General features: G+C 32.6%; 2 protein-coding genes across 2 annotated transcripts; one reads left to right on the forward strand and one right to left on the reverse strand.

Moving 5' to 3' along the window:
• Positions 1–24: 24 nt before the first annotated feature.
• On the reverse strand, positions 25–13,495 carry Non1 (nucleolar GTP-binding protein 1). Its single transcript, XM_068766205.1, has 15 exons — positions 13,355–13,495; positions 13,122–13,274; positions 12,872–12,993; positions 11,428–11,563; positions 10,691–10,792; positions 10,429–10,521; positions 8,004–8,153; positions 7,113–7,270; positions 5,967–6,108; positions 5,335–5,515; positions 4,280–4,389; positions 3,289–3,407; positions 2,250–2,383; positions 1,529–1,695; positions 25–275 (listed from the first exon to the last, which is right to left on the reverse strand). Exons 1-15 carry the CDS (start codon positions 13,400–13,402, stop codon positions 120–122), a joined length of 1,971 nt encoding a protein of 656 aa, XP_068622306.1. The 5' UTR covers positions 13,403–13,495; the 3' UTR covers positions 25–119.
• A 1,107-nt stretch (positions 13,496–14,602) lies between these two features.
• LOC137922681 (presequence protease, mitochondrial) lies at positions 14,603–17,962 on the forward strand. Its single transcript, XM_068765705.1, has one exon. The coding sequence runs from the start codon at positions 14,650–14,652 to the stop codon at positions 17,695–17,697; it is 3,048 nt and encodes a 1,015-aa protein (XP_068621806.1). The 5' UTR covers positions 14,603–14,649; the 3' UTR covers positions 17,698–17,962.
• Positions 17,963–19,013: the final 1,051 nt, after the last annotated feature.

Genomic DNA, 19,013 nt, shown 5'->3' on the forward strand with positions numbered 1-19,013 from the left:
TTTAAATGTGAAACGCGCGTGATATATAACGTACTGTCTCCAGTACAAGAGGCTAAAGGTCTTAAACAGTTGAATTGTATAGTTTCTGCTGTCGATGGGGGAGCCGGTGTGCACCGCGGTTACCGGCGGTCGGTCTTGCCGACGCCGCGTTTGCCCGCGAACAGATGTTTGGGTTTCTTGGTGCCTATGAACCGATCCGCCTCTCCCTTGAGACCCATCTTCTTCGTTTTCTTCGCGATGGCCACGTGCGCGAGGTTCTTCGCCTTCTTCTGCATCTGTTTCATATAAGAGATATATGTATATTTAAAATTTGTATATGACGTTGTGTTTGATACGCGCAAAACATACTTGTGTTCAAAACAATCAGTGTCTTCGTCGCATAAGAATGTGCGAAGCATTATTTGCGTTTCGCGGCTAAAATTTGTGTATATTGTATGTACGTTTATATAGGAATGTTTGAATATATCTTCTAATACATAAAATTCTCGTGTCACGGTGTTCGAACTTGAACTCCTCCTAAACGGCTTGACCGACTTTTACCAAATTTTATATGCGTATTCAGTAGATCTGAGAATCGGCTTCTATCTATTTTTTATACCCCTAAGTGATAAGGGTGGTCCACCCCTAAATTATTTTTTTTATTTTTTAGACAATTTTTTTGGTTTTTATTTTTTTATGATACAACATACAAAAATACATACAACTCTAAATTTTCACCACTCTACGATCAACCCTTATTCGTTTGCGGGAACAGCTAGTATTCCTATATATAAATATGTACGTGTGCTATTGGAACGTACGAACGTATGTACATATATATGATACATACGTTCGTAAGTCTGTATGTATGCATGAACGCATGTATGTATGGTACGAATGTATGCATGTAAATACATATATGCATGTGTATATAAACGTATGTACATGTGTTAATAACCTTTAACACATGCATACTACCTTGTCTAACTTATGGATGCGAAACTTGGTCATTAACCAAATCGCTCAGGGAAAAACTAGCCATATGTCAAAGAGCAATGGGGCGAAGTATGACAGGCATACGAAGACAAGATCGGATCAGAAATACCATTGTAAGATCGAAAACTAAACTGACGAATATATTAAAGAATAGACCAGCAAAAGTGGCGATGGACCGGTCACATGATTCGTGACAAGAATTTGAAATGGAGCAAGGCCATAAGAGAATGGTACCCGAGAGACGGAAAAAGAAATCGAGGAAGACAAAAGATAAGATGGGAAGATGATTTAAAACTGACTGCGGGTGTAAAATGGAGAAGGGTTGCAAGCGACAGAAGTCAATGGAAGTTTTTGGAGGAGGCCTATGCCAACAGGCACACTGAAATTAGAGACATACTTTAAAAATAAATTTAGTTTTAAAATGTGAGCAATAGATTATTTTGTAAATACTAATTTCGGAATAAAGGGCTTTATTATTACATGTGTTAATATGTATGAACGTACGTATGTATACATGGACTTGTGTATGTGTGTATATGTATCGCGTGCTCACCGCCACGTCCTTGACGCCCTGCGTGTCGCGCGCCGGGCGGCTGAGCGAGCGGCCGAGCGAGGCGTCGGTGCGCGCGCGCTTGGCGGCCGGCGCCGACAGCGAGCGCGAGCGGGACCGCGGTCGCGACTTCGTGAAGTGGGCGGACTTCGTGTCCGACATGTCCACGCCTGGGAAACCATAATAATATTCATTATTATACACAATAAATGAATATACCAGAGTATTTTTTGGTGTTTATATGTGTATATGGTGTGGTTGAGATCAGTGATTCCCAAAGTGGTCTATATCGACCCCTAACCCCCGAAAAAAAATATGGTGGTCCACGATGGTGGATCTCAACACATACACTGATAGTACCTATTTACTTACATCATACTATCTTATAATATCAAAACATTTACATTATTTATAAAAGTACCTATGAAGTAAAAAAAAAATAATATGTTACGTATATTTTACATAACATTTTGAGTAGTTTTAATTTAAATTCAATTAATAAATGTGTAAATTAACATGTGTTTTTACTTTAAGTTTTTAACACTAAACTTCACTACAGTTAGAAATTTACAGGAAATCAATATCAGGTAAGTAGGGGGTCTAACCAACACGGAAAAACATGGCAAGGGGTCTACGACACAAGTTTGGGGAACTCTGGTTTAGATGGTATGTATGTCTGGGTGGCATGTGTGTATGGATGGGAGTGATTGAGGTAATGTCGTACCGAGTTTCTCCATCTCGTCGCGCAGCTTGCTGGCGGAGCGCGTGCGGCCGCGGGCGCGGCTCGTGCGCGGCATCACCGGCTTCGTGGACTGCTTCGTCAGCAGCGACTCGTCCTTCAGGATCGCCTTCTTGTTTCTACAAACACACTTCTTGTTTAGTTTTTTTCGAAAAAATCGGCAACAGTGTGGTACCATTTATCTAATATTGACTGGAATAATTATATGTATAATCTTTTAAATGTAGTACCCGACATTTGATATGGCACGCCGGATATATTAATCCTTAACTTAGTTTCAAATATTATATGTACATACCTAGCCGCTCATTTCATAGCCAAACATGGCATTAACTATATATATATATATATATATATATATATATATATAATATATACACACTTGTCTTCTAACTTTGAAATAACAATTTGTTATAATACAGAAAATCTTGGTATTGTATTATATTGGTATTGTAAAAGATAAAATGACCAAAGGACAGTCTCTCGCTGGATTGACTTACTTACTTATAAAAACATATATCACTGCGCAAGTCTCCAATAAATTTTCAGAAAAAAGGAAAACCAGCAGAAATATGACAGCGAAGTACACGACATGATTAGCTACGACCCAGTCATGAAGTAAGGATTATATAACGAAGTAAGTAATTATAATTCCACTGCCATGGAGACCCAGTGTCCTTTCATAGGTTTTTTCATACATATCATATTTGTGTAACTTGCTGACATCTTATATTTAATACTGTTATTGTTTCTACTCTTATGTTTTATTTACAATGTCTTGCTTATTACTAATTATAAATATATTCCTAAATACAATGGAATCTTGAGTGTATGTTTCTTTTTACTACATTTGCCGCTAATCCAATCTAATGTTTTATAAATTCCTCGCTTTAATTCTTATCTTTGAGTTCCACAAGTACCCTAACTTAAACCGGTCTATCGATTTTATTCATTACATACCATTCTTGTCCATATGTGGGAAATAAAAAAAAGAAGAATAATATAATAACAATAAGTCTCTTACCTGATCTGTCGCGCCAGGTCCTTGATCTCGCGCATGGTCTCGTCCAGTTCGATCTTGGGCACCGCGTACATACCGCCCGCAACGCGCATCTCCTCTTCCTTCTCCAGCTCAGCCAGTTTCTGCGAAAAAATGAGAGAGATCAATATATAGTACATATAAACTTCATTAAATGTTAACGGGCAACAAGAATCAACAAAACCGTTTTATGACAAATTTATTGTAATCACCGAAATAACATTGGTGATGACGGAATTAGCATTACCGAGGCTTTTTCTCCGACGTATATCTGGCACAAATACAGCTACAATTAAAAATAAACAAAAAAAATATTTTTGAATTTAGAATCTGACATTTTCATAAATGTTCATTGTGTTTTTTTATTTTCGCGCCAATACGTTTTTAAAATATTTTGTGATATTATAAATTAGAGTGGAGTGATAAAGAGAAAAGAATCACTGTAATTGCAATGCATGAAGTATATATGGTGTCAAATACAATTTTTAAAATCCTCCATATGCTTGATATTGATTAAATGTTTTTGTACCAGACTATTAATAGGTACAATGAAACCGCCTCTATGTTTTTATATATTATAGTCCATAATTTTCGTACGAAAAATGCGATCAAAGTAATAAGCGAAAGAATTCGAATAAATCCTGTCGGAAGGTAAAAGATTTTATCACGGGAGATGAAGACATCGCACATTTTAAAAAGATGATTCAAGACTTGCAACCTATAAGAGACGAACTCAAGGCTCAGTTTGGCGGCAGATAAGAGTCGGCTACGCGTATTAATCTGTGGCTGTCGAGTATAGTCGACGCTCGTACCGTAGTGGTTAATCTGTTCATACAGTCCACACGCTCACCAAAATATCTTCATCAGCCCAATGACTTGATTGAGCAAGACCTGGCCTGGTGAATCTTGTTCTTTCACCATGTTCCTCATAGCATATCATTGTATACGAAGTGAAGAAGTTCCCGCAAACACTTACGTCGAATATCTCCGGGTCGATGTAGTCTGCGATGTTGTGCCCCTCCCAGAACTCCGGGATGGGATCGTGGCGCTCTTCCTCCGGGATCTCTGAGTAGTTCTTTTGCAGATCTAAAAAAATGTAATGAAAAAAAAATGTATTCATTGTGTTTCCAAGCTCATCATACATATTCACACAACTCTTTGATACCATATTGAAATAAGGCGGTTCACCAATATTTTTGACAGTGCTTACAGAAACTTATCTATACAGAAACAAAATACAATTAAGAAAATACAGAAATAAATACAGAATACCCATAGTTTTGATACAGTCCTTAATAAATGTGTAAGCTTGATATAAAAGTTTTAATTATTACGATAAAGATTTTTATTTGTATTTTTGTTTTAGGTATATGAATTGAATTTTCATTGTAAACTAAATTTTAACTATTTTGTAAAAAAAATAACGTTTCTGTTTTATTATATATTATGAATTTTAATATGTCCCCAAATATCCAAAATGCCGATCGTACTTTTTTCACAATTATTTTGCATGCTTCTCTAAGAATTGTATGTATGTGTAAAGACTTGGGTGTACATTATCAGACATTAATATAAAGATATTACTATCTCTGTATAAGATTTACTGCTAAATAGTAATTATTTATATTATACATAATTACCATTGCGCTAACATAAAAAGATTGTTAGGTCCAATACAATAAAAAACTTACATTAAACTAGTTAACAGCCTACAGAGATAAATCCTCAACAAAACAAACCATTGAACCGGATCTGAACTAGAGACCTCATAGCCGTTGTTTTTTTTTATCCTAAAGACAAGTCAAACTCTGCTTAGTTTCTTGTGAATATTTTTTTCCCTTTATACTACTCCACAATCAGTCTGAAGTCTACATGCAGATGTTTTGCGAGGAGTATGTCAGGATATGGTTTCTCGCGAAATCACTCCCTTTTCACACAAAGCTCTATAACATTCATATAGCTTCAGGATGTCATTCAAGTGACTAGATGATGATGAACACATGAATGAATAAATAAATATAGATAACATACCGAGGACATAGTCGTCTCCTTGTTCTAGCTCTATCTCTCTCTCCAGCTTGCGTTTCCTGGCCTCCTTCTGCGCGCGCTGTTGCTGCTTAGCAGCGGCCGCTGGCGGAATGACGGGCGGCCGAGCCTTACCATCGCGCGGTGCCGGCACCGCCACGTGCAGACGATTCAGGATGCCGTCCACCTGCAGACAGGTATAAATAAAAATATATTATGAAATACATTAAAGAATACGAGATTTTTATCACATCATCATCTGACGTCCATTGCTGGCATTCTCTAGAGATTTTCAAAAAGAACAGTACACACCGCTCAATGTGCGGGTCTTGTGCGTGAAAGTTCTATGCTGCCCCTTACTAGTCCTCAGTCATCATTCTTCATATTTAGAATTTGTCAGTCACTTATTGAGAAAGTTATGTTGGGAATTTCTCTAGAGGAGCTCCATAAACAAACGAAAACAACCACCATCGCTACTGGCCCATCCTAACAAAAAGACAAACTCCATCAAAAGTTATAAATGAGAACCATATAAGATAGAAGACTGAAAATCAGACCAAAGCCCAGGTGATATAAGTGTAATAAGCTGATGATGACTGTGATCTTCCATGTAAAAACCTAACGTGATAACTTCATACCTTTTTACTCCTCATTTTCTCGGTGACTCGGTGTCCCAGCAGCCTCTCGCAGGCCTCAATCTTGACCTCCTGTACACCCTCCTCAGTAATAGTAGACATGCGCATCACAGGAACTGTCCGTAGTTCAGAGTTCGAATCCGCACTGGAATCATAAACAGACCCTTGAAATATATGAAATAACATCATGTTTGAAAACTAAAAAATTCAGAGATGTTTTTATAAAAATGTGACTGATTATCATTTGTTCTGATGATCAAGTCATATTGAATCTATCAAAGAAAACATTAACTAGACTAGAACTAACATTAACTAGATTTAGAGCAATTGCATAAAACTTATATTACTTATATATATATATATATGTATATATATATATATATATATATATATATATATATATATGTATATATATATGTATATATATATATATATATATATATATATATATATATATATATATATATATATATATATATATATATATATATATATATATATATATATATATATATATATACAAATTATTCGCTATAAATTGTATTATTAAGAGGCTGTGTTGAAATTCAATTGACTTTGAGTGTATATAACACTTCACTGCTCCGAGAGTCAATTAACTATTTGTATTTACAAATCACTGCATCAAATTATATAATTTTACTTTTATTTAAGTAAATTCATATTGGCTTCATCACTGTTTTATACATTGTCTAGAGTTTGGCGAGACAGCCAAAGTGCCAACGCAAAGTAACTGGGTATGAACCTGAGACACAAAAGCCAGTATCGAATATTTAGCAGAAAAAACTTTAAATGACAATTAAACTACGAAAAAAAAATATATATTATTTGAAAATTCCAGCTACAAACTACCGCGATGTTCCATACATATGTGACATTTGCAGGTGAAAATGGTCAGGGTGAAAAGGTCACAAACCTTTTCTATTGCTTTGAATAGATGAGCATATTTTTATTTGGTTTATTTCTAATTTTAATTTTAGTTTCAATAAATCAATGCTTTACAATTTGAATAATGAACAATAAGTTTTTTTTGTTGATTTTCAGAGTTAGCTACATCATACAAAGTATACCAAAAGTGGAATTAATGAGAAACATGTTTATGAATCTAGAGTTAATAAATCTAGGCCTTACTTGACCACATTGCTCTGAGAGCAAGCTTGCTCCAGCTGCTCAATCAGTTGCCTCTTGCCCGAAGGCAGCTCCTCAGGCTTCACCACGTCAATCTTGTTCAACACCACAATCAACGGCTTATTGCTGAACAACGGCTTTATGCTCTCGAACAGTGATATCTTGAAATAAAACACAGATAATAATATTAAAGAATTTAGTAATGCATAAGTATTATCAAACAGTAAAAACATACTGTATATAAGACACTAGGTTAGACTAGTTTATATACTATTAATAACACCATATAATTTACATTATTAGTATCTTATAACATATATAATAGATAACTAACCTAACTTCAGCTACTTGGTAATATTTATTTATAATATTGTGTATTTTTTTATTCAAATTAAGACAGATAATATGTATCTGTATTTTTATTTATCAAAAATATTAAATTTGTAGCACTTATAAAGCATTTTTTAATTAGATAATAAATACCACTGTTATAACCAAATGTGTTACTATCTGCAAAATTCACCATTTAGTCCCATTTTTATATCTATTTTATCAAAATTGTCGTTAAAAAATCATATGCAGGTAAATAATATAAAAAATAGTAATTAAAAGGCCATGTACTTAGCATTACAATGAATATGTAATCACAATACTACTGGTCTTTCAAGTAGATAATAGAAAACTTATTTTTTTTTAATTAATCCATCTTTATTAATAAAACATTAAATCAAAAAATGGAGTGATCACTTTGAGATATGCTTTATTACTTTGTTACCTATTAAAATTTATATTATTAGCCTTTCCTAAGATAAATTTGATATTTTTTTTCTTTCATTGAAATGTGACAGGCGCATAAAATTTGAAAGTACCTATTCGGGTAGCCAATAATATTACCTGTTCTTCAATACTGTGTCCACACTGCTCCGAGGGGTCTATGAAATATAGGATGGCAGCTCTTAAATGAGCGAGCGCTGTCACTGCTTGCATCTCTATCACATTCCTTTCCTCTAGCGGGTGGTCCAGGATACCTGGCGTATCTATCACCTGGAAATAATATTGTATTATAAAACTTAACAAATTTTCTTTTACATGAACCTAATAATAAGAAGAATAAATATAACACTATTTCCATCATAAAATTTAAAAAATATACTTACAATAAGAAAGATAATATAGTTGTTAAACTCCTGTGCCCATTATGGGCACCTGAAGTACTTTAAATAATACGGAAGATTAAAGCATAAAACAAAGACACAATGTATGACATATAATAAGAGGCTGTTTCAGAGAAATTTATCTGTATATTTTATGTATGGAATATACACACATATAATATATAATTTTTTATATTCTAATTTCATTGTACTTAGTTGTCCTAATTCTAAATTACCTATACTGTTTTTATAACTCATAGATAAAGACCATATTATTCAATAGAAGACAAGAATCCTAGGCAATGATGTCGCTTAATTATTATGTTTTTATTTCGGCTATGTCTGACAGAAGGTGGTCATGTGTAAATATTGTTATATAAAGCATATAGTTAAATTTTTTTGAAAAAGTCTGTTGTGAAGATTCTTCCTGCTTTTTCACAACTATAGCAGCTTGCGAAGTAGAGTTAAATGTAAAACAGATTTTAAAAAAATTGACGAACATTTAATTATATTTTTCAACCTTTAACTATGGACGTCATTTTTTTGTCACACTACCATGGACGCGCGGTCTCTCGGACCGCTATGTTCTGAAGTCCAAATATTACGTAAATATTAATTTTATTTGTACACTTTTGTATTTATTGTTTTTTAGTTATATTGAAATTAAATAAATTCGAGGCTTTTAATCAATCTTTCTTTATTTGTAAATAAAATAAAGCATGCTAACAATTAAATGCACTTTTTGGCATACATTTACTAGAGATCAATTTTAGAACGAAAAACTCGAATGAATTAAACTTTTTAGAAAAAATAACAATCAAAACTATAAATCTAAGGTTTAACCTAATATAAAAACGAATAAAAGTCTACTCAAATTAAAATACAAAATTTTTGACATCAGTCCAATTGTTTAAAATTATTGGCATTCCTTGCACAAGGGTTTGGAACACTGTAAATATATGACCTTCCTACAACTTATACAAGTGTAATTGGACTTTCTCTTTAGTTTTGGTGGACAAAGACGACATGTTTTTCGCTTTAATGAATTACTCTCCTGGCTAAGGGGTTCATCTAGGAGCATATGTCCCCCTAATAAAACTCGCCTCATAGTAATTTTCAATTCGTTTGAAATGTTTGATGTTATTGCTCGTCTTTGCATATGTGGAACGACTAAAGATCGTGCTATTTTTTTAAGGAATACTCCACTTTCCATTTTTTTTGCTCTGGTGCTCATTGTGTAGTACATGAGCATTTATACCACACAAGTCAAGAATGCGATATAAAATGAGCATAGGCCATCTTCTCGTTCAATATTTATTGACATTTTGAATTAAAATAACATAAAACAATCAAATTAAACAAAATCACCGTTTATATTATTTACGCAGGAAACAGGTTAAAGTATAAAGTAAAATAATTCAGCTAATTTGTGGCCGCCGACACAACTTCTCATTTCAACATACATTTCGGCGCTAAAACTAAAGCTACTGAGAGCATTAAACTCGGGGAGCAAGGAAAGGGGTAAACACAAAAATTACAAACTGCAAGCGGTCTGTGAGACCGCGCGTCCACAGTTAAAGGTTAAAAGTCCTATTATAAGTTCCAATGGAATCTTCTTCTTCTTCATCTTTATCTTTTACTCAAGATATAACATTTAATTTAAATTCACAGATAAACTTGAGTAATGAGTGAGTAGTGAGTGTGTATTAAACCATATATGGAAATTCTGTGAACATATATAAAACATCTAAAAGAAAATCTCAGACCCATGAAGTAGCTTTTCTTCTTCAGAAAGTTAACAAGTCCTTCAAAGATCTGAGTGTACCCATGTATAATAAAATTCCACAAGATGACACAAGATGTCTTAAACTTTTTTTTTTGGTTTTAAATCTAAAACTAAAATTATATTACATAAACTCGCATAGTTGTAATTATAATGTAGACATCAAATTGTTAAATTTCATTTAAAATTAACAACTGTTGGAATTATGACTGAGCTGCATACCATTTAATTTTAAAATAATTGATGATACAAAATGACATGTCAATGCCTACTTGAACAAAAATATTTTGAATTGGTATGTACAATAACATATAAAAATACATAACGTAATCATAGCATTGTCTATTCCTAGTTGCAATCTTTAAAAAGTTTAGTGCCTTACCTGCCATCTTAGATATTTGTAGTCTGTGTGTCCAACATACAAGCTTTTTGTGGTGAAAGCATAAGGCTGAACTTCTACATCAGCTCGGGTTATCTGCAATTATAACATTTCATAAAATACTAACAATTATTGATATCAGGAAAATAGTTTTAAAAAAGGAAATAAAATGGTTAAAACAATTCACACATTTCAGAAATTCAAAATAGGACTATTTTGATAATTTTGCATATAATTTGATGTGAGTAATGAAATTAATAAATACCTTATTGATAAAGCTGGATTTGCCAACATTTGGGAAACCGCAGATGATGATTGTGCGCGTGTATGGATCTATTGATGGCAATCGAGCCAAATGTTGTCGCACCTGGACAAATATTGATTATAAAATAAATTTATCTAAAATAAGTAACTGTCTTTCTGTTTCAAATACAATTTTATCATAAGTAATCGCAAAGGGAAGCATTTGACTTCCTACAATGGTACATGCTTGCCCAGAAGAAACCCAGTCATGCTTGACATGAAGACTCTGTGAGTACATCTATTAATATAGTTGTTTTTTTAACTAGTCGTTTCTCATTACTGCCCAAATCTACGGCCTATTTTGAGGGTTTGTAATGGCAGGGTGCAGAGTGCGCCTAGACCAAGACTTATTTTAAATAGCAGAGTTCCTGGGCTGCTACATACTACTATTTTACCAGATCAGAAGATAAGTCTCAACCAACATAAGCAAGTTGTCTATAAATAATAGTAAAATTTCGTTCTTATCAAATTTTTAATCTGTCCTCCCATTCACTGCGTAAAATACTTTTTAATTGTGTTACAAAAATTATCTCTAACATACTAAAGTTTTTTTGCGATTTTTAACGTGTTTCCTTTTATGCTATCCAAATTATTATATAATTACACAAAAATTGGTCTGAGTATTTAAATATATATACATATTTATATATATACATGTATATATATATGTATATTAATAAATATATTAGAATAGCTCACCTGTTCAAGATATGTAAGGTTAGCGCCTTGTCTCTTCATAATGGTCGCCATCCGACCCAAGGCGGCGCGTTTAAGCTGCTTGCAACGGTACAATGAATCACCATATTTGAGCAATCTAACATAATCCTTCGCTACACTGTAAAAATTGAAAAAAAAAATCAATTTTTTGGTACCTATGGTACATATAAGAAAGGCTCTAATTTGACCTTGTTTGTCTCTTAAATACCAGTTTTTTCAATAACCCAATATATACACACGATATACACTTGTCATATAAAGGATTAAAATCTGTTAATAAAATTATGAATTATTACAACATATACTACTATACATATATTATGTTTGATGTAGAAATATGGATAATTTGCTAACACATCAGCATTAGTCTGGTGACTATAAGCAGATATTTTATGTGGTGTATGTCAGGATAAGGGTGGCTTCCACTGAAGCCACTAGATACATAAACAAATGTTAAATACATTATAGGAGTGGTGATATACTCGGTCTATTTGCTGAAGTCAATCTGTACCAGACAACCTTTGGATGGAGATGATAGATCAGGTACTACTAGACTATAGTTGGTACTAGACAACATATTTCAGAACATAATACACTTAGTACATATACTTGCAGATAAATACACAAACATACATACAAACACATACATTACTTTACCATGCCAAGCCATATAAAACATTATTATTATTATTAATTTATACTTTATTCTTTCTGTATTGTTAACATTTTCCAAACCCATTACTTTAGATGTCTTGTTAAATTATATTGCTATTGTTTTACCATCTTTTAGTAGTTACAAAGTTTTTTGCTGTACTTAATTTTTTTGAATGCATAAACTTTTTTCTAAATTAATTAGTTCAATCATTATGCCTCTTTAGTAAGTAGTAAAGCTTCATTGTTAGGAGACTTCGTTTTAAAAATACTAAATCTGTTATATGCTATTGTATTTTACTTTTTAATAGTTTGGGCTTCGTGAGTCTGAGCTAGTACTCTAGTGAGCAGCAATTCCCCTGGAGCCTAACCCAGAACTTTATTACCATCCAATATCCCTTGCATTGTTTATTTGTTTTCTTGGAGAAGACATTGGATATTTACACTATCTAACAGACAGCTTACTTGTCAAAAAGAAGTCTAAAAAATATATATTATCTCTTAGCCTACACATTAATCTGCATTAAGTGGTCTGCTGTGTTTATAAGCATTTGTATACAATGAAATCATCTTTATTGCACAACAATTTCTATGTGGTCAAATTATTGTAAAAGGTAAACATTATAATGTTGCTTTGATGAAAGTCATATCAATGTATTGTTCTGTTATGTTCTCCTAAATAACTAACATGTTATTTAGGAAACATAAATATTTAGGTAATATTTATTATGATAAATAACTATTGCATAAAATTTAGTTATAGAGTATAACTTACGTATCAATAAGATGGCGTGCAGTGTTCAGTTGGCCGAGACCAAGTTTGTAGTGGTCTTTATCATACAACACATTCATAAGATCCGCATAGAATGGATGAACATCATCAAGTTTTGGAAATTCCTGAAAAAGAATTATTTCAAATGTTAAGTGTGTAGAAAAAAAATAATTCAACTTAATATTTACTTAGGAACGTTAAATAATTTACCCAAAAAGCTATTAACATTCATTTATCTACAAATCATTCTTACCTGAATAATCCTTGATAAACGATCATGAAAATTTTGCTGCGTAAATTTCACTTTTCTTATGTAAAAGGCACGTATCCTTGTTATTTTATAATGTTTGTGTACCACTGTCGGTGTTTTTCTTTGAGTTTTCGATAATATTATATCGATAAAATCCTAAAACAGAGAGCGATTTATAGGTTATAATATGATTAAAAACTATATGATTAAACATTATCAACGTCTCCTTAACTTACCTTGGCCGTGGGCACTACGGCAATCTTTTTAAAGTTGTACAAACTCATTTTTTCTTATAATATTATCGTTTTCAGCACAAATAACTACACGCAGTATCCACACGTAAACACGTGCGGATCCGCGTATTAAAAGAGCTTAAGATCTGTCAAATAAACCTGTCAACGTCTAACTGTCAAAATGTACTTTCATTTTCCTATCGTTTCAGAAGTTAACTTATTGATGGACAAAATAAGTTTTTACAATAGTATAAATTTATATCCTCGTTATATATAAATTATGCTTTTTACAAAAAATAGAGACATACAATAATTATTACACGCTTTAACACGATTTTTCAAGAATTTTTAACTTAAATTAATCTTAATTTTAAAAAATATCTTATAAATTAAATTTATTGTACCAATCATAGCTGGCCAGTGCTTTATTACGAACTCGCTTATGTTAAGTTAGTAAATCAATGAATGCGCAATCTTACACAGTTATATTACTTTTATTCCCTTGTTAGTTACTTTCTTCATTTAAAATTTAATTCACCTCATCATATTGTTACTTTGTGAATTGTAGAAGCTAATGTATGTATTAATCACCAAGAACCTAATTTTTAAGTGTGGTTATCTAATAACGAAAAAATACTTCGTATAAGTTAAAATTTAATTTTTTTATTTTTACAAATAGAATTCCTTAAATTTGTTTCTTTACCTACTTAAAATTGACTAGAAAATTAAGTAATGATTTAAAGTTAATACTTCCCTAAATTTTATTGCAGTATGGCAATAATTACTATTAAAGTCATTGGATTTACATAAATCCCTTTTACTTTTCACCATTTTAATGTTGCAAAAAACCTGAAAGGTTATGGAGTAATTTAAAATATGAATACTAGAAAGTGAATTATAATAAATATAAAATTCACTCATCCTTTTAGGACACTTCTTATTCCTCGTAAGTAAAAATATTGCATCATTACGCTTTTGTTTCTTTTTCGTTTACCGGTGTCATCAAAGAAAAAGATATTAAACAACTACATTTAATGTTTAATATTATACGGACGTTAGAGTTTTCGTAAAACCTAACTATGTGATTTATATCTTCGCCTCACAGTTGGTTTTTCGTCACTAATCACGTTAAAAAATTTGTGCCGGACGACAAGACATGTGATACATAAAACCATTCATAATTATTCAACTAATTATGTGAAGAAGTGCTATTTATCATTGCTATAGTAGTATTCTGATTGACTTAAACAGTGAGTGCTGTGTTATATTCCAGGATAAATAGATACCTATCAAAGAAAATGTATTCAAGACTCAACAAAATTGCAATTGTGCCAAATAGGCTGCTACTATCCTGTCGCGGCTACAGTGGGAGCATATTAAAGAAGAAAGAATTTTTGGGAAAAAATGTACAGCCCGGGAAAGTTTCCCATGGCTTTATATGCTCTGATGTGGAACATATTAAGGAGTATAACATGACAGCTTATTTTCTTTCACATGAAAAAACAAAGACACAATACCTACATTTAGAAAGAGATGATTCTAACAATGTATTTTCTATTGGCTTCCGAACTACACCTCTAGACTCCATGGGAACTCCACACATACTGGAACACACAGTTTTGTGTGGCTCTGAAAAATATCCAGTTAGGGATCCTTTCTTTAAAATGCTTAATAGATCCTTAGCAACCTTTATGAATGCATTGACTGGTCCTGATTACACATTTTACCCATTTTCTTCACAAAATGAAGTGGACTATAGAAACCTTCAAAAAGTTTATCTAGACGCTGTGTTTAGACCAAATTTGGCAAGGCTTGATTTTCTACAAGAAGGCTGGAGATTAGAGCATTCAAATTTAGAAAACAAATCATCTGATTTAATATTCAAAGGTGTTGTTTACAATGAAATGAAGGGTGCCTTTTCAGAAACAAGTTCATTATTTGGTCAGAAGTTCATGAACCAAATTTTGCCACAAGGCACATATGGTTATGTTTCAGGTGGTGATCCTTTATGTATCCCAGAGTTATCGCATGAGCATTTGAAGAATTTCCATGCAACGCACTATCATCCTAGTAATGCTAGAATTTACTCTTATGGAAATTTCCCTCTTGAAGCAAATTTGAAATTCCTGAATGAAACATACTTAAGTGAGTATCAATACTTAGATCCGAAGCATACTATTGTCTCTCCACAGGATAGATGGAGAGAGCCTAAAAGATCAACAATCACTTGTAGAGTTGACCAGTATGGAGGCCCTGTTGAAAAGCAAAATCAAATTGCAATTGGATATGTGATGTCAGATATTACAAATATTTATGAAACATTCATGCTCACAGCTTTATCAGAGCTTATGATAATTGGTCCAAACTCTGCATTCTATAAAAGTCTAATTGAAAAGAACATTTCTGGTGGCTACAACTCACTAACCGGCTATGATAATCAGATTAGAGACACACTTTTTGTCGTTGGTCTGAGGGATGTAGAGAAAACAAACTTTGAATTAGTTGAAAAAATTACAAATGAAACTATTCAACAGATATATGAGAAAGGTTTTGAAAAGGATCACATTGAAAGTGTATTGCATGGATTTGAACTAGCTATCAAGCATCACTCACCCAAATTTGGACTTAATTTACTATTTAATTTAATGCCTCTTTGGAATCACAATGGCCCCATATTGAATGCTCTGAAAGTAAATCAATTGCTAGAGCAACTGAAGGTAAACCTCAAAGACTATAATTTTGTCAAGAATGTCTTGGATAAATACTTTTTATCAAATAATCACAAATTGATTATGACCATGCAGCCAGATTCACAATTTGACGAGGCTTTCAATAGTGCTGAGCAATTATTACTAAAGAAAAAAGTAGAAGCACTGACAGAGGATGAGAAAAAACAAATTTATGCCGATGGGTTGGAGTTGTCGGAAGCACAAAAGAAGGCACAGAATTTGGATGTGTTACCTTGTTTGAAAATTGACGATATTACTCTTAATAAAACAGCGCCACCATTAAAACACACTGTTTCTGGTACAATACCACTACAACTATGTGAAGCGAATACCAATGGAGTCATATATTTTAAAGGTATATTAGGTACAGAGGCCTTAAATGATGAACAAAGGAGGTTTTTGCCATTCTTCAACTATATTATTGATAAATTTGATACCAAATCCTATAATTTCCGAGATTTTGATAAATATGTTAGTAAAAGTACCTCAGGATTAAGTTTTCTGACTCATGTCACAGAGCATATTGATCAGCATGGTCAGTATGAACAAGGAGTACTGATTGGAAGCCATTGCCTTGATGAAAATTTGCCAAAAATGCTTGATATTTGGTCAGAGATATTCAATAAGCCCAACTTTGGGAATGAAGAAAGGATGACCATGCTTCTAACAAATTATTGTTCATCTTTAACAAGTGGAATTATTGATAGTGGGCATACATATGCTATGCAAGCAGCTAGATCATTAATATCATCTGTTGATGAATGCAAGGAAAGTTTACTAGGTTTATGTCATGTAATAAATATGCAGGCTATTCAAAAACAGTACAAAGTGAATGAAATACAAACAGCTGTTGATGAAATAGCCACACAAATACTCTCGGGAAATAATTTGAGAGCAGCCTTTCACTACAGTAGCACTAATAATGAGTTCTATGACAATGTCAATGGTTTCTGTACAAATTTAAGTAACGCAGATGAAAACAAGGATGTAAATCGCATCAACTGGGTGGAATCTAAGCAAATGCCCCAACAACAAAAAGGTATTCACATCTCCATGAATATCCCAGTCAACTTCTGCGCTAAAGCGATCCAAACTGTACCTTACACGGATGCGGACTTCCCCAAACTAAGAGTATTATCTAGGTTTTTAACATCTAAATATCTTCACCCAATAGTTAGAGAACAGAATGGGGCATATGGTGGTGGTGCATTATTATCACTTGATGGGATTTTCAATTACTATTCATACAGAGATCCTAACTCTCGTAAAACCTTGGATGTGTATGATGAAACCACGGAATGGATGAAGAATAATGTTAGTCTATTGGATGATCAAAACCTCTTTGAAGCTAAGCTCTCAATATTGCAGCAAATGGATCAACCAGTAGCTGAGTACATGAAGGGTATGGATCTATTTCTCTATGGGTTATCCTTTGACATTTGGCAGACTCAAAGAGATAGAGTACTGGCAGTTACTAAGGAAGATCTGATAGAAGTTTGTCAAAAATATCTAAACCCAGACAGATGGGCGGGAAGGTGTGTTATTGGAGACGGGGCTTCTCAAGAGTTGCAGAAGAATGATGAAGTCTGGAAGAAGTTGAGCGGACCTCAGCAGTAAAATGTATGCAACATACAAAAAATAATTGAAGACTGCTGTATAAATAAGCATTTTTAGGTTAGAATTGTGAGAAATTCATACAACATTGAACAAATTGGCAATTAGAGTTAAAATAGCTATTAGATAAGTTGGAAAGATACATTATTTTATAAAAAACAGAGGTTTTATGGCGTTGTTGAGATATGTTGTTATTATTGAGTTAAAATGTGACTTAATCTGAGATTGTAGTCCAGTTATAAATATAAAATAAAGTTTAATTTGTGTCAATGTTAATTTGTTTTGCTTAATAGACTTAATATTCCTTTTTAGTCTTGATTTATGTTGACATTCTCGTAAACCTTACAATTAAATAAAATTGATATGTCATAATTGTTTAAAATTTGAAAAGGTAGTCAAAAATGCCAAAATTTATTAACCAATACTGTCTCTCTGTCTGTCTGTCAATAAACATAATTTAATCGTTTTTTTTTCTTTTAATATTCTATATCCTCCATTTTATTCAGCGACTTTTTTTTACTTTGAAAGTTAATGCAATTACATTGAATTTTCCACCAGGATAAACGCAAAGGCCCTCTGAGATCAATCAATCTAGCTAATTACTTGGTGTTATCTGAAAAAAAATTACCTTTTTACCCCTTTGGATAGCATGAACATTGTGAAAAATGGGAAAAAACAGTACAGCTATTAGGTTTTTGATTTTGTTGAAATTAACAATAGAATGCATGTACATGCATGTTTTCATTCATTAGTATAGGCATTATCTATGGGGAAAGCTAACTTTGAATTTAGATGGAACTTAAATGTAGTGTACAGCAAATGCATGGTGTTCTATATCTGCAAAATAAGGCTTATCAAAAAATAAATGTAAAAAATTTATTTTACATATATGCTATTTTTCCTTGCATTGTAGTGTATATATATATCTTGCAGATAATACAAGATACATATATTACATTTACATTAAAACGTAAATAGTCAAGGCAAAATGCACAATAAAGACTTTATAAACATAAGGCTAAAACTAATTTAATTAACACTGCCACTTTTAACAGCACTCGTCAACTTTTTATCTGAATCTATTTTTTTCTTGACTCTGCTCTGCTTCGCAAGGTGTTATAGTTGTGGAGAAAGAGCAAGTTTAACCTCATTGTACTCTTGTCATAGTTTTTTTTTTGTTTTGGCCCCGATTTTAGGAACATCTCGTTCTCCCCTACCACAGCAAAGCGGGGACTATTCATACAATTAATATTTTTTACTACTACCCTCTTATCTTAATATCTTCTATTTATTTTTCTTTTTTTCCCTTCACAATAACG

Source organism: Battus philenor, unplaced genomic scaffold (genome assembly GCF_028537555.1).
Source record: "Battus philenor isolate CCGP_79_NKW_IND1 unplaced genomic scaffold, ilBatPhil1.0.hap1 SCAF_20, whole genome shotgun sequence".
Taxonomy (NCBI): Eukaryota; Metazoa; Arthropoda; class Insecta; order Lepidoptera; family Papilionidae; genus Battus; species Battus philenor.